This window comes from Pezoporus wallicus, unplaced genomic scaffold, assembly GCF_028554395.1.
Source record: "Pezoporus wallicus isolate ANWC-B61680 ecotype Strahan unplaced genomic scaffold, APGP_CSIRO_Pwel_v1 contig_13740, whole genome shotgun sequence".
In the NCBI taxonomy this organism is placed as follows: domain Eukaryota; kingdom Metazoa; phylum Chordata; class Aves; order Psittaciformes; family Psittacidae; genus Pezoporus; species Pezoporus wallicus.
In genome coordinates, this window is record NW_026639057.1 from 24,809 (window position 1) to 49,760 (window position 24,952).

The following is a 24,952-nucleotide window of genomic DNA, read 5'->3' on the forward strand; positions in this document are numbered from 1 at the left end:
TGACCTAGGGAGAGAATATGCAGGCAAGCAGTTGCATTCCTCCTGGGATTTTTTTTTTATCCCAAATTGCAGCCTTGCTTTTCATATCTGACTTGAAATGAAGCAACACCCAGGGATTAGTTTCAGGGGCTGAAGAGGGCCTATCTGCCTTAACTGGAAGGTCTGCTTTGGTGATGGTGATTTCATTAACAGAAGGAAGAGGCAGCTGGGCTAGCTGTGGGCCATACTGTGACCCATGACTGCAGCCCTTGGCAACTGGGAACGTTGAACAAGAAGGCTAGTATGGAAAAATCTCTCCCTGTGCTCCCCCCCAAGAAGAGTATTGCTGTTATGAGGAGAGGCTAATGACTGGTTTTCACAAGGACAGAAGGGGAGACACCCATCTAGTTCATGGCTGTAGTGACAACATTGGGTGAATCAGTATTTGCTGTACAGTATGCGCATACAGCAAAGTTACAGTGACCCAGGGCATAGAACAGTCTTAACCACAACTGCACTTGCTTGGCCTTTGTTCCAGAACTGAAACATAGGAAACATCTTCTGATTCAGCAGAGAAAGGGAGCTGCTGAACTCTTTTTATTAGTACAGTGATTCAAGGGGCACTTGGTCCTCCCATGTCTGTGGGCTTGCTGCAGGAGCTAAGCTGTTGCTGTAGTGGTGTCAGGTCTCTGTCTGGAGGAGGATTTCCATCCACTGCCTGCTTCTCTTGCTCAGACCCAGGGATGAGATAGTCCCAGCAAAGACGGGGCAGCTGCAGAGACACTTGAAACAGAGGAAACAGTGCTGTGAGAGAAGCTTTGTCCATGGGTGGGAAGGAATGTGGGTACCTGCAGCTTGAGCTATGCAGGCTACATCTCTGTGAGATGACCTGCCATGTAGAAATTCATCCTGCTGTGAAGGGCCTTAACCTTACGCGCTGTTGAAGCTTGGAGCTGCGATGTGCTTTAGCCTGAAGCCTTCCGAGGTTGTTTTAACTCCTGCTCAGAGGGCGCCCAGAGTATGGAGGATGCTCCGTGCCCCTCTGCCTGCAGAGCAGCTCAGCCCTGAGCTATTGCTGAGCGAGTGGCGGCCCCTGCCGGTGTTTTGCAGAGTACTCTGGATCATAGTGATGAAAAGAAACAGAAACTGCGGGTCAGAGCAGGGCGTGCGTGTCCTCAGGTATGGGATGGGGAATGACGTGGGCTAATGGGCTCAGAGCAGCCACGAGCCCAAGCTGTCCTTTCCCTGCTTGCTGTGGGAAGATCCCGTACCACAATTCCCCCTTCGGACGTTAGAAAACTACCTGTTTTCTAGGAAACCCCCTCTAGTTCCAGTGTTCAGGCAGTGTGCATCAGCACAGCTCTGATAATTTGCCCACCAAACCCTACCTACCTCTTTCCTGCACTGGAAGGAGTGGGATTACCCTGGTTACACTGCATTCTGGAATCATATCTCCCCCAGGAAATTTCACTGCCTCTTCACATCACTGGGGTTTAGAGCGTTACCACAGTGTATTTGTGTCTCCAGTAATTACTGCCAGGTGCCTTCAGCATTTCCAAATCAAAGAGAGAGTGGCTCAGTCCTAGTGGCCCTGCAGACGGATAGGAGTGGGGAATGGGTGGGTGTAGGTCAGCAGAGCACTGAGAGGTGTTGTGTGGCTGTAGAGAACAGCCATGCAGAGGGATAATGTACACTGACAATTCGTACTTGCTTTTAAAATCCCCAGGACACCGCTATTAAAATCCATTGTTTGTGCTAGGTGGTTGATATTTAGCTTTGTTTCCTATAGAGGTCATGTGGGAATTTCTCCCTTTTTGTAGCATCTTGCTCCTACTAATATTCTGAGGACATTTACCAGTTTTTAACCACGTTTGACGGAGAGCTATTAACTTCTGACAATTTAAGATGTGGTCTTACACAAGAAGAAGACCCCATTACTGCCCTTCTTGAGGGGAAAAGCTGGCAAGCTTCTTTAGTAGACATCAGGGCATCTGTGCTGGGCAGGGAGGAGGAGAGGCACTGCAAATGAGGCTCCCTTAGTACTGCTGCTCCCAGAACTGCTTGTTCCACCTTGAGATCTCGTGTATTTTATGGACAGTTGTTTCCCTCCCACCAAATCCACAACATTCATATCATTTGCCAAGGAAAAGTCAAGCACTCCTGTCTTGAACCATTCCTTTACTCTGCAGGGTGGCATATGCTATTAAGGGGTTGGACAAAGTGTGAGTGAGGCATTCTGTGCAGCATCTGTGCTGCCAGAAGATGAAGATCTCTGTCTCTAGCTGTGGAACGCTCCTCAGGAGGGGTGCAGCAAGACGCCAGATCAGTAGCTGTCCCTCCTCCTCATGCTAAATCTCCCAAGCCTCTCCTTTAGGTCTAATGTGAACGGTCATGATTTCCAACCAGATGTCTGTCTGATTCACGCCCGTGTAAATCAGGGATGACTCCAAGTCACTCCTACCTTGGAGCTGCCCTGCGTTATAGACCTGCTGTGCTGCACCTGTGCTGACAGCAGCGTGCAGGGCAGCAGGGTGCCAGCAAAGAGTGGGCTGGTAAAGCTCGCTGGTGCAAAGCTGCACACCATAGCTCAGCCTGCGTTTGCTTGGAACCAGGCCCAAGCTAATAAACCCAGCTAGATTGCTTCCAGACCCGAGCTGGCCTGTGAGGAGCCAGCGCAAATGTCACTGCTCTGCGTGCTCAGAGCTAGCCTAATTGTTTCTACTGGAGTGGGCCAGCTCCAGGCACCTGTAGGACAGGAAGGGAACGATGAATGGCCACCCTATAAACAGAAGCACTGAATGCACCTGAGACTGTGTCATCGGGATGCCTTGGCCAGGTTGTTCCCACCTCTGTCTCATCTCCTGCTTCCCGGGCCCAGGCTGTTGGCAAGGCTTTTGCTCTCTCCCGCTGCTCCTTTGTGGCACGCTGCAGTCACTGTGGCTTTCGCACACAAGTTGTTTATAGGGTGCTGTTGGGTGTCCCGTGGTTCCTGCCTGTTGTGTGTCTGGTGTGCAAGCATGGGGGACGGCCGAAGCTCGTGGGGAAGGGGAAGAGGGGGGCAGTGCGAGGGAAACCACGGACCATTGGGGTATGGAATGGGCAAGCGCGGGGCCCTCTCACCGCCAGGCGGGCAGCGGGAAGGTGCGGGCTCTCTCTCGGGGAGCAGGGAGGTGAGGCGAGAGAAGGGTTCCGAGGCCGTGAGGGGCTCGCCGGGGAAGCTAGACCCTGCTCCCCGCCGCTCCGCTGTCAAAGCCCCGAGGGGCGGCCCCGGCGGCACAGCCCTCCCCCTGCCCGCCCCGACTAGCCCGAGCGAAGGGCTGGCCCCGCCGCCGCGCCAGGGTAATGGCCCGGGCCGCTTTCACTCTGGCAGCCGGCCCTGCGGCGGGGGAGCGGGGCTGAGCCCATGATCCCGGCACGGCGGCAGGACGGGGCGCGGCGGGAGCCGGCGGGCAGCGCGTCCCCCCGGGCGGCCCCTCCCAGGTAGGAGCGCGGCGGCGCGGCTGTCACAGCCCGGCCGGGCTTCTCCCTCACGGCCGCTGACCCCGCGGGCTGCGGTGAGCGCCGGGCGCTGCCAAACCCGCCCCGAGGCGCTGCGTGCGCTGCCGCCGCGTCCGCCGTTGCCTGGGTGGCCGCTGTTTGGATGCCTCGGCTGAAAGGCACCGGCCTCGACACCCTGTGCCCTCCACCCCCCCTCCCCTTTCCCTCCCGGCCGGTCTCGCCTTGCGGGGAGCGGTTGCGGAAAGCCCGGCGGTGTTGCCTAGAGAGGGAGGAAAACGGAGGCGCGGCGCCAGCCTCCCCGTCCCTCACAGGCGAGGTCTAAGCCCCGCGTTTCTGTCCCCTTCCCCTTCCCTTTCCCCTCCTCCGGGGCCGGTGTGCGTGAGGGGAGCGCGCGGGGCCGCCTCCCGCCACACGGCTGAGGCGGCGGTTAACGGCTGAGGCGGCGGGCGGCTGAGGCGGCCTCCGGCGGGGCTGACAGCCGGTGTTGTCCGGTCGGTGCAGGAGAGCGGCGAGGGCCCCGTCAGCAGCCGGGCGCGGACATGCACAGTGAGCTCGCCGCGGGCCAGAGAAGCAGCGCCCGCTTCGAGGTGACCGATAAATGCCCCGGAGCGCCTGTGAAGGAACTGCCGCGGGGGACTCGTCCCGGCGCTGGTAAAGGTGTCTTGAACCCTCAGATGTCCTTTAAAGTAGCGGTCAGCAACGGCGGTGACCGCACGGAGCCTCAGCAGAGCCCCCCTGAGATGTCAGCGCCTCTGCTGGATTTCATCCCTAAAAGAGCCAGCATATTCGAGAGGATCCCCATCCTGCCCAGGGCGCAGGAGCTGCGATGTGCTAGAGGCTCTAAAGACTATTTCCAGCAGCAGAAACATCAGAGCGTGAAGGGTGAGTTTAAAAACGCATGATCTGAGCACTACCACCACCAGCCAAACAGAACGTGTATCAAGCTTCCCCTCTCCTTTTGGTTTGCAGACTCTTTTCTAACTTTAAAACTTCCTCCCCCTCCCCTTTCTGTGCAAAACCAGGGTGGTTTTTACTGATGGGAAGCGGAGTGTTTCTCAATATTCCTTAAGAAATCCCAAGCCCAGCATCTCCTTTAGGTGCCCTAAGCGACTGCAGCTCGGTTTGGTCTGCTCTCGGAGGTGGTTGTTGGGAGGATGGTGCTGAACACTGGGTTCGTCTGTCCTGCGCCGCAGCGTGCGTGTGGGGTGTTTGTTTGCGAGCATGCCAGACTGACAATAAATGCCTCGTTCTTATTCAGCAGTTTCACCACGCTTGCTTGGATTTATAGTTTGTATTTCAAGGAGGTGTTACAAATGCTGGATTCATGCAGCGAATCCTCAGGCTTGGGATTCCTGGTAGCCTGAAAGGCATTGCCGTAAGGGCGAATTCAACAAATGCCCACTTTTCATCCATCCATTGTTAAAGCTGAAGTTAGGTTGGGAATTGCCCGCTGAAATCTGTTCGTTACCCTTTTAAACCAGAACTTGTTAACTGGGCTGGAATTTGTTAATCAAAACTTAGTTTTGAAATAATCCCTCTAAGGTATCACTGGATGGGATCAGTGGGAATTGAAGCATTCCTTTATGCTACAAAGCCGCTTGCAAAGCTGAACGTGCACCTGTTTGTTAATATTAAAGCAATGATTTCTGCAGTGTTAAAAAGGTAATTCTCTTTTTGTCCTCTCAGTCCTTTCCCATTCTCAGTTTTAGAGATCTACATGCTATTATCTTCTTGCTGTAAAGCAGTTCCCACTATGATTTTTTTCAGTGCATCCCTTTCTGCCTATTCTTCTGAAAAATAGAAGTAAGCTGCGTGCCCTTGGACTAGTAACACTTTCCTTTGTGAGCCCGTTCCCTAGGGTGATGGCACCTTTCATTGCCGTGAAGTTATGTTAATGAACACCTCAATCTGTGCTAGGTCTGTCCTGCAAACCACAGGATATGTTTGTTCATCGCCAGTGAATACAGAGTGGAGCAGCAGGTTATAAATTACCTTTTTTATTTTTCTGTTTGTTAACGCTACAATTCTCCTCTCCTGATTAAAAAGAAAAGAAAAGGCTGTTAATGTTTGGCAGCAATGAAATGAAGGTCTGTTACACAGAACCAGGTTTGGAGGGGGGAGAAGGAGGATTCACAAAGTATGAAGGGACAGCTATGAGCTCTAGTACTGCTGGGCTGCTGCCTGTAGAAGGGAATTGTGAGATACTCAAGTCCTTGTGGTCCTGTGAGTGAGGTTGCTGCCACTTGACTAGAGGTCATACCAGCTTTATATCTTACCTAGAAGCACTTTCCTTTTTTCTTTATTTTTCTTTTTCCCTTTGAGCTACTTGGTTCTCTTTTCATAGGTGTTACTCTGGTGACTACTGCTGAGGCAGGGGTGTAGGGAGGGAAAGAAGAAAAGTGTAATTTCCATTGACTTGGGGCTTTCATAGTAGATGTAGGTGGGCATGAGAGAAGGTTGCTAATTCATCTTTTCTGGCTGATCAATTTCCCCTTTTCACCACTGGGGGAAAAAAAAAGGTGTTTTAAGTTTTGCTACTGTTTTTTGTTTAATGTGTTTTCTGTCCAGGGTGTTGCCTTGTGGTTGCTTCTGTATATGGGTGACTTGAGTCATGGGAGTAAGCAGGAGGTGTCCATGGGCAGGATAGGGTTCATTTACTGAGTGTGGTGATTTGATGGATAATGATGGATTTTTCCAAAGACGGCAGCAGAGGAGATTTTTTGGGTGTGTTTTTTTTTTGTTTCATTTCTGCCTTTTTTTTTTTCCTTTTTTTTTTCTTCTCCCTGTGAAGATATTTTCAGGAGAAGTTTGGGAAAGTAAAACCTTGAGCTAGAGTCTGATTTAAAATACATGGGCTGTGCTTCTTCTGACCTGTACGATGTCAGCAAGTGCCTTAATGTCCACTCAGACATTTTGGAGTTTGCCCACTTAATACAATGAGCTACCAACCCCTGCTTAGCACTGTGCTTCTGAGTCAGAAATAACAGAAGTTGCACATGTACTCACGGTGATCTGACTGTAAAATCAGAGCTCTGTGAATCTAAAAGCAATTGGGAGAGCCACTTGATCTTCCAAGGAGTGGTGTAAACCATCTCCCAACAGCCCTGGTTTTCTCAGGAAGATAAACAAAAGGACCAGGGATGGCTGCATGCGGGTGCAATACAACAAGAGAGCTAAGAAATGGGAATGAGGGAAATATTCAGATTTACCCAGTAAAAGGTTTTGGGAAGGAAACTGATGACAGCTTGATTTCAGATCATTGTGCAGTACATCTCCTGCTCTCCAGCCCCAGAGTACCATGTACCCAGTAATTCCCTCCGCAGTCTGGGTTAGATTACTGAATGTGCCTCCTGGTTTTGGTTTATCCACAGTTGAAAGCTGCAAGTACGGAGGGTAAAAGAAGCTCTTTAACAAGAGCAACCCGATTTTTGTAGTTGCCTGTAAAAGATACTCTCTTTTCTCTAAACATGCCTTTACTTTTTTTTTAATTTATTTATGTTTTCAAAAAAGAATGAATCAAAATTGTACACTACCCTACTAATAAAAAGGGCAACTTTGAAGTAATCACAATGGAAAGAAAGCATCCTGCTGTTGTAGTGTCTCTGTGGTGTTACTCCTGTCCTTCACAGTGTTTTAAGTTACGATCCTGCAAAATGCTTCTGTGCCTGAGCAAGTCATTTTACATGAACAGCCAAACAAAAACTGAGGGGCGGTGGTGAAGATTACTTCTGGGAATCGGATCATTTGGGTTTAAACTTTGCAGGATGGAGCTGTTGGTTGTTTACCAAAAATATCAGTATTTTGGAATCATGTTTTGTTCTGTTTGGGAGCTGTTTAAAATAAACACCCAGTTTTTACCCAGCCTCCCCCTTCTGGTATGATTGGCTGTGATACACACCCCACTTTTCTTGATCATTGATTTCCCTGTATTACTCACAAGGCAGAGTATTTGCACCCAGGCGGTGCTTCTTAGAGGCATTTGTGGTCTGCTTGGAAGAGACTAACTGTACCTTAAGGTATGGAGTCCATTTTGCAATGTTTTACTGAGATCCTGTGGTTTTTGTTCTGTTTTGTTGAATTTCATGCTACAGTACTACCATTTTGAAAGTAAAATAATTAATGTCAATGGGAAAGAAACTTCTGGGAAAGCAAGCTTTAGTGGTGACAAAAGAGTAATCTATAAAGATGTCAAATATCTCAGTTTTTTCATGCCACTGATTATGGCTGTTACCAGGAACCACTTCTCCTTTTCATTCTTTTCCAGTTTCGTTCGTGTACCTAATTCATGACTCAGTAGAAATGACGAGATTTATCCTGGTAGTTGTGCCACTGGGAAATCATCCAAATGGCCCAGACCTTTGCAGGAACCACTTCAGATATTAACTTACAGTGAGCAAAACAATAAGCCGTTCGCGTTGCAGGAGTTGGATATTTCCCTGTTGAGAGTATTTTGTATTCGGGCAAGGAGAAAGCGGGTTGGCTTTGTTTTTTAACTTTTTAGCTGTAGCTGCTTTCAGCAATTGTACAACCAATTTATTGAAATGCATTAATTTTCTTCTGCTGTTCAGAAGGAGGGCTAAATCTTGCCATTTCAAACCCCTGCGACTGTTCCCTAGGTTAGCAGGACAGTCCTTGCATAAGTAACAGCTTATACTGTTGGGATCTTAAGCAAAAGCATATGTTTTGGTTATATGACTTATTAGGTGTATCGACTGGTCTTGGGCCTGATTCTGCCATTTTCTTTCAAATACCTTGTCTGTGTTCACCTGAGTTATCCCACTGGAGCAAATGGGACTGCCTGGACCTGATAAATATTATATGGGCTGATAAAGGGGACAGGGAATGGGCTCACTAAACTCTAAACTGTCTCAATTTTATATAGAGCTGTAGTAATAAATTGTTCTTCTTTCTACTGTAGTTCTCTTGCTTGCTGCATTTGAACTCTCTGCTACAAAAAAGGAATTTAAAGCTTTATTTTAACAGAACTTGCAGTTATAGAACTCCTTATTTCATGGTCTGATTTTTTTAATTATTATTATTATTTTTCCTATTTATTTTTTTTCCTTTTTGTAAGAGAAGAAAGGAGAATGAACTGCAGGTTGCAAAATGTGTACATAACGTCATTTGGGATAAATTGTAACTGTCCTCTCCTCCCTTAAACTGGCTAAAATGCTTATTTGTCTTGAATAGGAAAATAACTGAGTTACTTGCTACTGAAGGAAGTTCCTCTAATGATTTGTGTTGCAAAATCAGAGTCACGGAGTTGAAGATGACTCTTTCATGGGTTTAATTTAAAAAAGCTTGCATTGTACATAATAGTGAAATTCTTTGTTATTTAGGCATTGGTACGACAGAATATTTAGTAGATTGAAACCAGAAGATTTAATGATTGACCTGTCATATAAAGGCATTCAGTACTTGTAAAAGCAAAAAACCATTAACATGTGGTATGAAAATGGAAATCATCACATACTCTGCTAAATGGGATGAGAAGAAAAATACCTTTTCCTTTCTTCTTATTGTAAGTATAAAATCTGAATCTTGCGAGTGCTTGAGTATGTGCATCAATGTGTTCCTGACAATATTCTCATCGACTCCAAATAGTATATTCCAAATGATGTATTCAACTATGCCTAAATGATTATTCGTGTGTCAGAGCTCAACCCTGTATACACAGAAGCTGTTAAGTGTATGCTGAGGATTTTGAGTAGGTTTGACAATATATTCTGGAAGTGCTTCAAGATTCTATTTAGTAAAACTGTTACATGTAAAGTGAGTGTCTTTTGGGAGATAGTACTTCATCATTGCAACCAAGTGTTGGGTTTGGTTTTGTTTACTTCCAGTGAGCAAAGGTTCTTAGCAGGTTGAATAAGAGGGACAAGATTTTACTTAAACGATTAATATCAGAAGGAATCTTGTTCACTGACTTTAGCTGGGTCAGTATTTCAGTTCTAATGTTACCAAAAGTTCTTTATCCTATGTACAGAGAAAAGCTTGTAGAACAAATAACAAGCTTGTATTAAATCCATCTGTAGGCTAGGAAGTGGAATAACGTATAGACTACGAAGAGAAATTTGTAGTACTGTGAATGTAATTTCCATGTTCAGTACCGTGATTACCATTATTCTAGAAACATGAACCTCAGCTGTTTAGTGATTTTGGAACTGTTGAAGACGTCGATGGCAGGGTAATGGGAGAGGGAATATAGATGTAAACTGCTCCATTTTGCACTCCAGGTTTCTATGATTATGTATCAACAGGCTTGAACAAGACATGCAATCTAGTAATCATTTCACAGTGCATAAAACTGCTTTTAATAGTTTGTTGTTTTCTCTTTGCCTTTTTAACTCAGCCACCAAACTCTGTTTCCCAGCATACTGATGTAACTCAAAGAATACAGGGTTCCAAAGCAAGGGCAGTGCTCTCTAACTGTGGTACAGCATAATCTTGCCCTACAAATGTGCAAACAATAGCAAAAGTATGTGTTTCTGAATATGCCACAGCTGTTACCCTCTCCTGAGAGCAGGGAGCGTTACAATGACATAGCCAGAATGACCAGTTAAAACCACTCATGCCTTTTTATTGCGTTTAAATGGGGCATGTAAGAAAGCAAGGGCCGGTTCTTCCGTTCAGATAAGTATCAGTTCAGACTACTGCAGTACTGCCTTTCTGCACAGGCTTTGAAGAATAGAGGCAAAGAATTCCCCTTTTTCCCTTCACCTCCTATTACATTTCTGGCACCCAGTATGTGAAATCTCGGTTGGAACCTGGAACTTTCTGTTCTCACAATCTCTGCGCTTCACCAGTAACCTGGAACAAGGACTGTTTTTTGTTTTCCTTTTAAATTGCTGTCATTACTTTGGATGTATTAAATGATTGTTAATGATTAAGATTATTTGTAGAAAGGGGACTACTGCAAAAACAGATGACACATTAGCAGAGCTGCAACAAGAAATAGCTCCAAATTCTTTGTGTTAGGTTATGTTGATGGTTTGAGCATTTAGGAATTATGAGGTTGGTCTCAGTCAGAGAGTCACAAAGTGCTTAAGTGCTATCTTTTTTTTTTTTTTTGCCTTAAGCAATTGTTTTGCTTTAAATCTAATAATTATGTCTGACTTTTCTGTCATTATGTCTGAATGTATGTGTGATTGTTTTGCATAAAGAGCACTGTAATTGAATCTACCTGATCGAGTTTATTCTAAGGGTTAAATGAATGCAAACCATCTGAAACGGCATTTAATTCTGGCATTTACGTGTGTGATAAGAGGGCTTTGTGAGCGTTAGAGAGTTGTCAGTTGGTTTAGAATGCAAATACATTCTTATGTGTTTGTTTGCATATTTAGCCAGAGGGGTAAATGACACTAAGGCGACATCATCAAATACTGTCAAACTAGCTTTTTTAATACAGATGTCCATTGTTGTTTTAAGTGCTTAAGGGGTTGGTGGTTTGGTTTATTTTGGAGCTTGCTGAACTATATGAAGTGTGTCTCCAGGGACCTGGTATTTTTAATACCTAGTAGAAGGTTGTATAACAGTAGATGATGTATTTTGCCTTCCAATGCTGTAAATAAACTATATTTGTTAGCTTGGGAAAGCGTATCTGACTAATATAAGACAAAATAAAGAGGTAGTGATGTCTTGTAACTGATTAGGTTTTTTATTAATTTATCTCTAACCAAGAGCTGTAAGAGCAATAATGTTAACATGAGGCACTTCCCAAGAGGAGATAGATGGTCTAGGGTTATTTAAAATATGTGCTGTGATGCACTGCTTTTTTACAATTTGCTCTGGCTAAGTCACTTAAACAGTGAAGTCAACAATCCCCTGGGCAAAGAAAGATAATGTAGTTTTAAGTGTATTGTAAAAATTGAAATTTGATAGCTTCCACTCTATAATCCTATCTAAGTCTTGGTTGTATTAAAAGGAGAATAGATACATGTGTCAGTTTTGGAGCATAATCTTTTATTTTTAGTTTTTTAAAGGCTGATAAATGTGCTTCAAACAAGCAACACACCAGTTTATTAATGTGAATGTTTTGCTAAATGCTACATGCTTAACGTAATCCCCATTCCTTTATAATAAGTTTAAATATTAATTCTTTGGAATGCTAGATGCCTAAAGCTAGATAGAAATGCTGTGCAGTTTCAGATATCTAGGAGTGGGCTTGTGAAACAGGATATTTAACTGGGAGAGATGAGTAGCACATTTCAGAGTTATTAGGGCAGAACAACAATGCAAGAGGATGACTTAAAAAAGCAATAAAATTGTTTTCTGTGCATAAGGCTTAAATACCTTAGAGTTATTTATTGAAACACAATAGTAGATTTCCTACGTATGTAGGTTCTAGATTGCATTTTTTATTATCATTTTGTTTAACTTCTTTTTAGCCGCCCGCCCCTCTCTAAAGCAGCTGGCTTTGATTTAACCTGAATCCTTCTCTTAGAGCAAATGATCACTCACTTACGAAGGCTGTGTTATGCTCTTTGATGGAACATCTCTGTCGGGGTAGACGCTTGAGAGAGAAGACTAAATAGCATAGGAAGGGTGCTCGAGGAAAGCAGCAGTTTGCATTCAGAAGGACTCATTTTACTCTAAACCAGCTCTTGCTTACTGTTCCTTATGTAGGTAAGTCTTGTCTACCTCCCAGCCACCATCTGTGCTGGACAGAGAAGAGAGAGTGAAGTGAGAACAGATACAAGAGGAAATTTCTGTTTTATTACCCAGTATTTTCTGGGAAAATCCCAGAAAGGGATTTAACATGAGATGCCGTAACTCTTGCTTTTCCCTGCTGCTCCTGCTGAAATTGCAGGGAGTTGTAGCATTGGCTTCAGGAGTTTTGAAAATCTCATCCATGCTTTTGAGGCACAGAGAAGAAGATCCAAGTGTTAAACTCTGTCCTGAAGTGAGAAGTGCACAAGCTGAAGCAGCACAATAGCTCGGATGCCAAACTCAGTTGGAACAGTATGTTTTCCTTTAATTTTTCTTCCTGTTCAGTACTGTGCATGGGTCTAAAGCTGGTGTGATCTGCCATTGTACACGAAACAGGCAAAAGTGGTGAAGGATTTGTCAGCAGCTGATGTGGCCAAGTACATAAACGTTTTGGATGAAAAGAGTTAGGGTGCTTGAACCCTATTCTAGGCTGTAGCGCTTGTATCATTTTGAGGCAAGTCTGTGTACTGTTCCTGATGTTTCTGCTGTAGGAGTGGAATGGAGTAAGGTGTAGAGAAAGATAAGTCAGTTTTGGAGCCAGCAGCAGTGCAGTTGTTTCAGCACAGCATCAGCACCAGCTTAATTTTCTATGCCGAGGGCCAGAGTTTGTTAGTTCAGGTGCAGTGTTTGGGTGATGTGGCTGTGCTCTGTTTGAGATCTGATCTGGTGGTGGAGCAGGATGCTGCACTGCAACATGTGGCTGTATCCGCCTAGGATGGCACTTGCTTGAGCATGCCTGCACCCCCTCTGCACAGTGTGTGTGTGGACCAGATTTCGCTCTGCTACGTGAAATACGTGGTGCTTGGCCTTGTTGGTAAGCCCCCTTGAGTGTGAGTGGTGAAAAGTGCAAAATACATATTTGTTATCTTTGGGAAGTCAGCTTTTTAATGGAACATTTTAGTCTGGCTTCTTACTGCTTGGCATCTGGTTTACACTGCTAGTTACAGAATTGTTGCTGAGGAACAAATTCTCCCATTTATTTTAGTGCTTGACAGGCGGAAGTGAGAGAAAGGAGGCTACTTTAAGGGAACTGTGTTGGAAATAACCAATAATATGTACCTGTTGGGAGGCAAATCTTCCGTGCTGGTTTGCTGGAGGAAGCAACTTCAGGGTTGCCTTTGACTTCCAGCAGATGGAAGTCTCTTACGGCTGTTCCTGATGCAGAAATCATCTGATGATGGAATGTATACTGCCTGGGCTTGACATGCAGGTAGCTACTGCAAGGTTCCCAAGATCTCTGCAAAACAGACTTTGCAGCTGAGACTGTCTCCCAGGACTTGAAGAAGAAAAAGCAATGCTAAATTCCTCTTTTCTGGATATCTGATTGTTGTAAGGTTCAGTTTCCTTGAAGTCATCAGAGCTGGTTTATGTTCAACTGGAACTCAGCTGGCTTCATTCCATCATCCCTAGCTCTGCTGCAAACCTGAAGTGACGCCATTTTAAAACCAAGAGTGCATAAAAAGGATGCAGACTTGAGCCCTGGAAGTTTGTCCTGTAAGTGTGGACTCAGTTTACTTGGCAAAAGAAAAAGATGTCTCACGCTTTTCATCTAAACAGTTTTGCTTCTTATTTTTCTTTTGCCAACTCACCACAAACTGGCTTATATTCTTCTTTTTTTTTGAGTTCCTGAGCTATTTGGTAAGGCTCGCTGACTTGTATTTTTGTGGGGATAAGCTACAAACTATGTGTGTGAATGGGTCTCTTTTCAAAACAAAGATCCACAAGCATTTCAGCATCTCTCTGGTTTCAATGGGTATGCAGGAAATTTAAGGGGATGTTTACCCCTAGAGCCCACTTGCTTTTTGCCTGCCCTTGAGTCTCAATAACTTATTCTTTCTATGCTCTCAGCCTCTTGGCCTCTGTCTTCTACTTTGTGCAACTTTGCTCTTGGCTTATTTTTAAGTATATGGAAAGGGCTGTAACTTACTTGAATTGTAGGCTGAATATGTGGAAGTATGGCAACTGATGTAAATAGCTTTTGGGTCTGTTGAATGTGTAAATACTTAAAATCTGTCAGGGTGATTTGGCTGGATTTCATTGGAAACATTATATGAGATCTCCTTTCTCTTACTGCATCCTGTCGGAAGCTGTTGGGCAGAGATTGCTGGCATGAACAGTCTGACTGCTTTGTCAAAATTCACTTTTATGCCTATTTGCTTGTAAGTTTGCCACTTCCACAAATACTTTTACAAGTCTGTATATTTTGGAAGATCAGTCATAGAAAGCCAATATAAAGGGGACCAAAATCTAGAAGGGGAAAGCAAACGAGTGCAATGACTAATCATCAGTAGTGTTTTGAGCCCAAATGTATGATGGCATCGCCTACATGGGCAGTTTATTTGGCAGGTTTGAGAGATGACACTGCTATTTTGCAGAAGCTTGCCGCTTCACCAATACCCAGGTTAAGTCTCAAAATGGGACTAACCTGCTTAGGGAACTTTCCTTGCTAAGGGTTAGTGTTAATACCAACCATAGAGGTTTTATTAGCTGCTGGAGAAGTTGCTGGGAGACTTGAAAATGAAGAACAGTAAATAGCAGAGGTGATAAAGATGTTTTAGTCATGGGGTAGATGTTTTGGCAGCAAGCACTCTGAAGTGACAGGGAGGGTTTCAGAGCCTAGATAATAGGAGGCTTGAGAGGAAACCTGGTGAAAAATAGCCTTGTAACCAGCTAGCATTTAGGTACAAAAGAATTATGATACTAACTACCACAGAATACAGTCTGGGAAATTGGATACTGCCTCCAATGTGAAGGCTCCCGACTACAGTGTTTGCTAGTCTGATGAGCAGCCCAGATTTATAATATGAGCTAGATAAGAGAAGGACTTTCTAGACTTGTTATCCACTGATTTACAGATTGGAGTTATAATATGTGTATATGGTGCATGTGTGCTCATTCTTCAGAGGCACCAGTCTTGTTCTGCTGGTGTGGAAGAAAATCTCCTATTGCACTTTCTGAAGTGAGTGTGACTGTAGGTTTTCTCTGTTGATATTCAGTATGTTGTGGAATGCACCTGATGCTCAGCACCTTTTGTCTCCTCTACATTGGTTTATTCTTCCACGAGGATTGTGTGAGCTCAACACTAGGAAATATATTAACTAGGAGTATGCTTAGCTTTTGACATATGATGCCCAAGTGGGCTGTGAGTTGTTTGTCACTGGAATTTTTAAAGACAGTAATGGGTGGAAATCCTACTGTGAGATATAACTCTTTGGGCCCAACTGTCTTTCCTGTGACATTTCTAATTCTTTCACTCAACTGCTTAGGCACTGTAAAGTTACAAGAGGTCTCTCAAACTGTAATACTCTAGGCTTCTATCCTCTCTGACTTAGTGAACAAAGTTCAGATCCCTCCTCGTCTAATGTTGGTGTTTCTAGTCACTCATTTGTGTGTCAAGAAAACACTGAGAAGGCACACAGTATAAACCAGACTGAGTGAAGAGCTCTAAGAGAAGCAGTTGGGAGAGCCCGTGGTGGGACAACTGGGCATGGAAAATGATTGATTTTTATGTGCAAAGCAGTTGTGAAATGTTCTGTGGCATTCTGGGGACATGCCATTGCTAACAAATGATTGCCTGTTGGGGATAGAAAATGCCAACCATTGTTCTGAAGAAGGAAATAGCCTTATTGATACTGAATTAGGCTCACATTGAACTATTATTCATTCGCAATGCATCTTGTTTTCCAAATATGAAAATTAACTGACCATGCTGAAGTCCTCCAGCAGTATTGGCCTTTAGTTGTTGGTCATACCTAGATCCTGGTGGTCCAGGTGGAGTTGAGACTATTTAGAATTGGGGATGTATTGTGGCAGAAATCTGTGTTAACAGAGCAGCTGAAGGAAACTGTTCTGCTTCTTAAAAGAGCTCACCAAGCTTGTTCTTGTTTTATAACAAGCCTGAGAGTGAGGCTGGCAGAAATAGATGTGTTGCTAGATTGGATTTAAGCTTCTGGAATACATTTTGGATTGTCACATGCAGTGTTGATGGCAGGAAAATAGGGGTATAGAAAACAATAATGTTGCCTTTTGAATGGAGTAAAAACTGGTTTATCTTTAGGAATTGAGATACTCATCATACAAGTATATTTTGTACAGTGACAGTATTTTGTATACAACTCTGAAAGTCTGAGTTTGTTCCCAGTGTTGTCTAATAGTTTCTACTGAAATCTTAGCAGAAAATAGAAACCCACTGCCAGTAAAGTTTGTCTGTGGCTTCAGATAAAGGGAGTAATAAAAAAAAATTAGGAAGTGACTGGCATGTGACGTGGATTTCTTAAGCAATGATGAGGAACTGGGCAATGAATGTTTTCGTACAGTTCAATACATGTACCTGGGCATAGAGGATCTAAACTGTTTTTATAGATGGGAGGCTGCATGTCCTGGAAAGTAGTGATGCTAAAAAGGATCAGGATGTCATTCATATTCAGTTGGTGTGAGGATATAAGTTTCTAATGCATTACAAAGTGATGTGATACCTCCCTATGGTTTTTAATAACATGATCTTTCTGTTAAGCATCACTCTTGTTGCAGGAAGGCAGATTAATGCTCAAATTTTCTTAAACAACTTTGAAAACTCAAAGGATTTGGAGAAGAACTGAAAGATGCTAAACCCATATATTGCGCTCATGGACTAATGGAAGATTAGAGGCTATCTGATCTGTTCTGGAGGTGCACCAGAGGAGAAAATAGGTGATACTTGAGCGTTCTCTTGGGTGCAGATAAATGCTGAATGGCATCTCATGGCTGCAAACTGAGGCAGATTAAACAAGAAGGAAGATGCCTGTCCTTGACTTCAGGGGGTTAATTAAACGCTGGCATAGGTTAGCAAAGAATGTGATAAATCCTCTGGTACTAGGAGTTGCTGAGCTGAGTTTAGATGTTCTTTTGAAAGAAATTATTCTTTTCAACCATGGACAGTTTCATTCAATGATGAACAAGCTGGACCATTCCAATGGTTTCCACTTGCAATCTGTAAAAGATTCCAGGCCATGTCCTGCTGCCAGACCTGGTGCTGCTCTTCCTTCGTTTGCCCTCTGCGTTGCAATCCTTGGGCCTAGCATCCATCTGAGGCCAAATTCAGGGCCTCATTCTGGATTTCATGACAAAGAGTAGGGGCAGGCTGGGGAAGGAGGAGTATTACCACACTACAATCACACAGTTTGACAGTAATTATGGTAAGGCAATCACTAGCAACTAATATTTGCTCCAAATCCACCCTTTATTTCCTCTTGTTACGTCTCTGTCTTCAGCAAACAGCACCACTCCTCCTTGACTAGACTAGTCTCTATTCAGAGATGTTGTGATGGAACCTCCTGTTGCCTAGGGCCTGGGCTGAGACCAACTAGAACCAAGTGCTGGGTTTAAAACCTGGACACACAGGGAAAGGTTAACAGCTGTGATCTTCTCTTATCAAGCACTGATGGTTTTCAACATTAACGTCTTCCTTTTCTTTGCTTTCTGAAATGAAAACAAAGGCTCTCAGCCTCCTTCCTAGCATAGCAATAGTGACATACTAACACAGTAGTTATTACAGCAAACATTGTGGCCCTCTCTGGTCATGATGTTTTCTTTCTGTGGGGAGACTGAAATACTAACTCACAAATAATGTCTTTAGAAGTCCTATTAGTCACACATTTTTAAGACATTCCAAAATCATACCAACCTCCTTCTGAGCTTGTCTGTTGCTACCAATGATTCAAAGTTTTGAAAACTCTCCTTTAGTTTTGATTTACATTTTGGTCTTGGGCACTTGTTATTTCTGGCAAATGCCAGCTCAGTTTCATTAAAGAAAAATCTGTTTTACAGCCACGCGGCTCAGATCTGCTGCGCTTCTAATAATTGATGGCTGGTTTCCTTATTTCCTGCATTGTAGAAAAATAAGGACCTTGTTAGACCCAAACAAGCCTGCATAAAGTCACAGTGTGAAACATCAGGTTGGGGGTGAGCAGAGCAGCTGTGGGCAGGTTTTACAACTTTGGGCCACAGTTGATCGTGGCAGCCAAGGGAAACTCAGAGATACCCATGTGACTAAAACTCACTTGAGTTCTTTGGCTCCCCGGCCTGAGATTTATATTTGTGACACCTTCCCCCTCTGTCAGTCCCTGGGCCAGACACAAGCCTGTGTCTGTGTATGTACTTACGGCTCTGCGCACCCTGTGGTGTGGCCGCTTGTGCCCACTGCTTGTCATGCCACCGCGGGACACGTCTGTTTCCAATGCTGGCTGTCTTGCTCCACCAGCCCACAACAGTGGGAGTGTGTGCTTTGGAAAAAAGCAGCTGCCGTGTGGTGGGGATGAAAAATCCAGAGCAAACACTTTCAGAATTTCTGCAAGTGGGCAAATTAATTTCAATCTGAACTGTCATCACAAGGGCCTTTTTTTCCTTCCCCTTTCCTTTGGGTGGTATCTTTGATTTATATTTCTGAATGGGGCAAGGGATTGCCCTTTGCTGTCCACTAAGAGCACGTGCAATTCAATTTCTTTATAGATGATGGGTTATAGAACTCTGTCAGGTTCTCGGTTTATGTTATTGTGGACAGGTTTCTCATCTGGTTTGGTTTTGCCTTCTTGTTTGGTTGCTCTGTTTTGTTTCATTTTAAAAGCCAGTGGAATTCGGTGGTGTCTGTGTTAACTGAAAACAATCTCCAAGTTTCGATGAGCAGCTAATGTGTGTCAGGTATTCTTCCACAATGCAGATGTCGTCAGATGCCTCCTAGCATATTGCCACTCCACAAGCTTGGTAATAGAGATAGGATCCTACCTTACAGATTCACAGAGTTAAATGGCTCCTAGGAAACCAAGCTGTGACACCTGAACAAGGTCATAAAAAGTGGGGGTTTTTTACATGTACTTAGCAGATCCAGTCTGTTTCCTTTGAGAACTGGATGGTTATTTTCAAGACACATGTGATGAGTCTCCTAGGCATTCCTTTGAAAAACTTGCTCCTCAAAGGAGGTGCTGAAGAATTTGTAGCAACCATAGAACTACTGAAAAATCAAGCCTTAAAGCCTGCTCTACTAAAGATCTGATCCAGAGGTATTTAGGCACCTAATTCCCATTGACATCAGTGAAAATTCAGTGCCTAAATACCTCTCTGGATCTGGTGCTTAGTCTTCTGGCATTGACTGTTACATAGTTCATGCTTTCTGTGAGTCTCCTTTTATGGCGTCTTCTGTGAGTGGTGCAATAGTATGAATTTTGAATTCGTCCCATTGTGCGTTCCAGCATCGTGTGATGCAGATGATTGCCATGGGATAATCTATGGTTCCACCAAGGAGTTGAGGCCTCGTAGACAAGCAGTGGGGCAGGAGAGTGGCTCTTCTATTGATGTAGTGTGACTGAGGGAGATTGGGGCTGACCTTCAGACACTGAAACTTTGCTGATGGGGAAACTGAAGTGACATACTCATTTGTTTGGATGAAAATCCAGGGAAAGGTGGGAGATTATTGTTGCCATTTCCTCCACTCAGTGCTGATCTTATCATGGTGGTTTAGTAGCAGAACTCCTCTGGCTGCTTGCCAGGTGATACCACTGGAGTCTGTCTGAGATGTGCAAGATAAAAGATCTCAGGAATTACAAGTATTATGACTTTCCTATCAATCCTTTCTGATGTGTGGAGTCCTCTGACCTAGAAAACTAGCTTTCTTTTAAAAACATCGTTATTGAAAGAAAAGGAAACACAAGAGCTGAGAAGTGGAACCTGATGTTTATAAGGGCTCTGAGAGCAACTGTAATTAGTGCAGGGTTTTGGAAGAGGCTTGCTCCTCTGCCAGCAAAGGGCCCTGGTGTTCAGCCAGGTTAGATGTTCAGCCTCGGAGTAAGCACTTGGGAAGTGCATACCATACACTGATTCTGTCTCTGGCACTGAGAACATGAAGTGTCCTCTCACTAAACATATAAACCAAAATACTTTGTGTACTCCCAGCGTGTCCTGTGAGACGCTCCGGACGTCTGAGTCACTGCCTAGCCATTTGGGCTGGTTCTCTAAACTCTGACTTGCACAGGGCTGCATCAGTGCTGGGAGGGTTACTGTGCTGGCTGCTATGATGATGCTCACCCTACTGGGTGCTTTACAATTTACAGTTTTAATGTGGGCCCACAGGTCTGGTAGTAGTGCCAACTGGGTAGTGTGAGAGTGAGGAAGTTCCTGTGGTGACAGGAATCCCCGTTGTCAGCCCCTTCCTTGCAGAGACTCATGACAGTGATGCTGTCTATAAATAATCTATTTTGATTATCAGGTAAAAACAGTAGTGATGCTCAGCAATACTGCAACGATTTTGTGGTGCTGGAAGGCTTCTATGTTTTTTTTTTTGTGAGACACCAGCCACATCAGCACCACTGGCTGAATGTGAGATTTGCTTGCTTGATGACTCTTCCTTTGCCTGTATCTGCTGTCATTTTCTTCCTCCCGTGTTTTCTTCCTATCCCCACAACATCCAGTCACAGCTTTGGCTGACCTGCACTGGGGCTGGCCTGCCTGGTACCGCATAGGTGTGACTGGGAACCCAGAGGAACCCCATAAGAAGGTGTCTATCCCAGGCACAACCTCAGGCTGGTGATGCTATGAGGGCAGCAGCAGAGGTCTGCTTGCTGCCCCCACACAGGTAAGCACAGTGCGGTGTCATAAGGCACAGTGACATTCTTTGGGCAGCGTTAGTGTCGGAACAAAAGCAGCACACGTTCCTACAACAAGATGATGGACTTTGTCAGTGGAAGGTGTCCTTGCCCATGGCAGGGGGGTGGAACTAGATGAGTTTTAAGGTCCCTTCCATCCCAAACCATTCTGTGATTCTATGATTTAACAAGACACGATTGGTAGAGATTTGGATAAGTGAATGTCAGAGCTTGATAACTGTGTGAGTGCTGTACCTTACCAGTTCCTCACTTATGTTATCCTCTAATTCCAAATTACAGGAGGCAGGGGAACCAGTGAGTTACTCAGATTGTAAATATGCAGATCCCATTTCACTCCAGAAATCTAGGAAACTGTGTGGGGACTTGCATAAAACAGTTCAATGTTAACTTCAGCTGTTCCTCATAGGACCAAATGCCCCAGCGACAGAGTTGGTTAGGGAAAGGCAATATGTTGACCTATTTCCTTCTGAGAGATGAATGGTGAGCAGGTTAGGGCATCCAGACCATGTGTGTCTGTGCACATCATAGGCCAATTAGTTGGTGGCTGAAGGATTGGGAAAGAGCAGGATGCTGGGCAGGGGGGTGTCTGATCCAAAGCCCACTGGATTGATAGGAGCGAGGGACTGGGAAGGACCACATGGATGATCAAATCCAGTTTGTTGCTGTTGTAATTAATCAATGTTCAGTCCAGGGAGCATCTGTCCCACACCACCCACAAACCACAAAGAGCTCCCCAACAGCCTATGACAAACTGAGATCATTAGTGGAAAATACCAAAAACCACAAACTGCTGTTGTAAAGAGCAGGAGAGGTTGAAAGCACTGACCATGTCCTGCAGCACTGCAAAGACTGGGAATTCCCTTAAATAAAACTTCTCAGGTGACCCAAGCATCAAATCTGATCGTTGCTGTAAGTACCAAAATTCAAGTTATTTGTGTATTTGAACGATCAGAGAACTGGTGACAAACTGGTGCCCACAAGTGACAAAGTGGAGAGGCTGAGGGGAGCTCACAGTGATGCTGTGTGTGCTGTTAAGGCTCGCTGGTGTTTACAGCAACCACATTTCCATGCAGCACACAAGAGAATGTGCTTTCCCTCTATCCCTTCTTTTCCTTTTCTTCCCCTCTCTCTTTTAATAAGTGAACCCAATGGCTTCTCCGAGTTATGAGGGATTTTTACAGCAGAGTTGCATGGTGGAGAGACCTGGTTTTCATTGTGCAGGCTGGGATATCAGTTCTAACCCAGAGGCAGTGATGTTATTTAGCAGGTGCCTTAAAGGCATAGTGCTTATTTAATCACCGTCTCCATATCAACATTATGTAAATTGAAATTGCTTAGGTACGCAATTAACTGTGAATGCTTTAGACATTTTTAAAGGCATAAGACAATACCTGAAGTCCCATTTTAAGAATATCCAGGTCAAAGGACACACATGTTTTTATTTTCTTATTTGAGGTATAATGTGTTCAAGGCAGATTTATGGCACAACCTTTGTTTATTGACTTGTACTTTTCCACATGAAACTAATGGAACATGACAGATGATATTTATGAGGCATGTGTTCTTGATTAAATCATGTTAGACATTAAAACCTGATAAAAGAATGTATTTTAAAGGGTGGATTAATAGAAAAGGAGGCAGCATTGATTGGGGAGTTTACACGGAACAAGACATGTTGGTCTTAGACTGAGTATTTGTAGGTGAGAGATGTGGTTATAAAACTTTAGAAGCTGAACAGAAAAAGATTAATAAGCTTTTGCTCTTTGGAAAGTTTGAGTTTTGTTTTTCTCCCTTTGTGAGCCACCGGTCACCTCGTATTTCTGGTCTTTCAAGTGAATTTATTCAGTTCTGCTTAAGAACTTGTGACCTTTTATGGCCTACTGCTTTTACTGTTGGCCCTGCATACGTTCTATATGCTTTAGGATTGCCGGTCAGCAGATCTGTGCAAATAGCCTTTGACGCTGCTAAAAACTGCTCTGTAAACATGCTCTAAATTCTGCTTGTATGGGTGCAAATGAGGTAAATAGGCAACAGTCAGATGGAGCTGCTTGTTCCCACCTTGATACCTAGGGCTTTGCACAGAGTTCTTAGTAACAGGTTAGCAGGGAATTACCCTGTATAATACTTTGCTTGTCAGCATAAGAGCATCCTCTGAGTATTTCCTGTGGAGAGCAATTAAAGGATTTTAGTAAACATAAGAAGTGGGACCAGATTGAATTGGTTTTCTTGTCTTAACTGAATATGGAGTCTAAAGGGAAAGCAGATACCTGCATTCTGCCTTTAGTTACACAGGTGCAAACCTGCAATATTTCAAGTGATTGCAGCTACACGTATACATATGTATAAGGACACACTCTGGCTTGGTGCAGCATTTTCAATTCTGAGTTTTAGCCTTCTGAGGTTGAATTTGTGCTAACCTGGATCTTCCTCAAAGCTGCATCTTCTCTAGAACAGACAAACTGCTGCATGAGAAGATAGGCTTGGGTTCATAAGTTGGTTTATACAGCATTTTAGTCTCAAATCTTATTAGACTTTTAGAAGCACCATTCACTGGAGATATAAGAAAATTTTAAGTATGGTTTTAATGACAGTAAAGTAAAATGACATGTTGTTGTGCAATATTCACCCCCTTCCTGTAACTTCATCATAACTGAAAGACTTGTGCTAAATTAATAGCTGTGTACTTTTCATCTAAAAGCAGTATCTTTTCTGGGTGACATATAGTAAAAACGTGTTAGAATTATAAGTTTCAAGTATTTAAATGAATAAAATGCTTCAGTATCTTCTACAGGAAAGGAATGCAAATTATGAAACATTTATGATTTGCTTTTGTTTGGATTCTCAGGATAGGTAAATAAAAATACTTGCAAAATGAGAAAGCTATGTAAGAAGTAGTGATGTGTTATGAAGTGTTGTGTGATTTAATTTAATTGAGTTGAAACAAGACTTTGTACCTAGTATCATCAGAGCAAGTTGTGTTTGAAAATCTGTTAGTTAAATTACATCCCTGCTTTCCAACAAATCCAGTGGAAATTCCCTCTTTCCCCCCAGGTTGCTCACTAGAACACACCTACCTACCTGAGACTCTTCTCTTAGAAAGTGAAAATCCTCATAATGCAGATGTTTCCCTACAGAGATTTCATCCCTCCTTCCCCAACCATATGGCATAAGCCAAAACAGCAGATGTTAGAGAATAGAAACAAGGGAATGGGAAATAGCACTGAAAGCAATATAATGTTGTTATATTAGTATTTTGTCTGCTACAGGATTTAGCAGGATTTAAAAGACTTCAAAGACAGCTTGAATAATATATCAGAGACTTAAAAATGTGGACTGAGACTGAAAAGAATGGGAATGATTTTGTTGGGAATTGGTACAGATCAGACATGCACAATGTGCAGAACAGAAAAAAGGAGAGGGGGAGAAAACGGCTGGTATTGACGATGCAGCTAGGTCCTTCAGTCCTAGGTAAAGAGAAAAAATGTATCGCTTTTAGAAACACGCTATCTTCAAATGGGAAAATGAAAGCTGATTGTGAAGGGCAGGTAGAAGAGTATTCATCACGTTTTGGTTTGTGCTGGTAATGGTACTGCTAAGCTTTGTGAGGGCAATCACATCCCTGCCTTCACAGACAGGTTGTCAGGTTCTCCTGGAAAAATAGCACTTCAACCACCAGTGAAAATGGCTGGTGCTGGTGGCCAGCACTCAACAGATGACTGTCATCCTCCTGTCCCCAGCCAGGATCAATGCTCCCACACTGTTTCTAATAGATCTTTGTGAAGTCTATTCTTAAACACCACCAAGAGCAGAGATTTTGTGTTCACCTCTATCCTAATACTTAGCTGACTTTCACAGCCCTCTCCTTGATGCTTAAATCTGTCTTGTTTGCTAACGTTGACTTCCTGTCAGCAGAATTCATTTGGAGCTTTATGTAGTTGTGGTAGCAAAAGCAGAGGAACTGGATCCAGAAATCCTCTTGACTTAGATTTTTCTGAATCTGTGTAAGTCGAAGGAAACCTGAGTTCCTTCAGCTCCAACCAGTATTGCTTCACTAGGAAAACTAGTTGAGCTATTAATGATTTCCTGTCTCATAAAAGAATTGCCCTTGGAGTCAAACTGTTGGTACCAGGCTG

The 24,952-nt window shown here is 43.8% G+C and overlaps 1 protein-coding gene across 8 annotated transcripts in view; it reads left to right on the forward strand.

The window, feature by feature from the left end:
- Positions 1 to 24,952, forward strand: part of GLIS1 (GLIS family zinc finger 1) — a 203,434-nt gene that overhangs the window by 2,562 nt on the left and 175,920 nt on the right. For 2 of the 8 annotated variants that reach the window (XM_057413557.1, XM_057413558.1), the window contains exons 1-2: positions 3,228 to 3,459; positions 3,979 to 4,359. In XM_057413557.1, the coding sequence (XP_057269540.1) occupies positions 4,017 to 4,359 (343 nt within the window). In that variant the 5' untranslated portion in view covers positions 3,228 to 3,459; positions 3,979 to 4,016. Of the gene's footprint in view, positions 1 to 3,222; positions 3,460 to 3,493; positions 3,794 to 3,978; positions 4,360 to 12,319; positions 12,439 to 24,952 lie in introns of those variants that run through there. The other 6 variants (XM_057413559.1, XM_057413553.1, XM_057413556.1 and 3 more) reach the window with 6 other exon arrangements.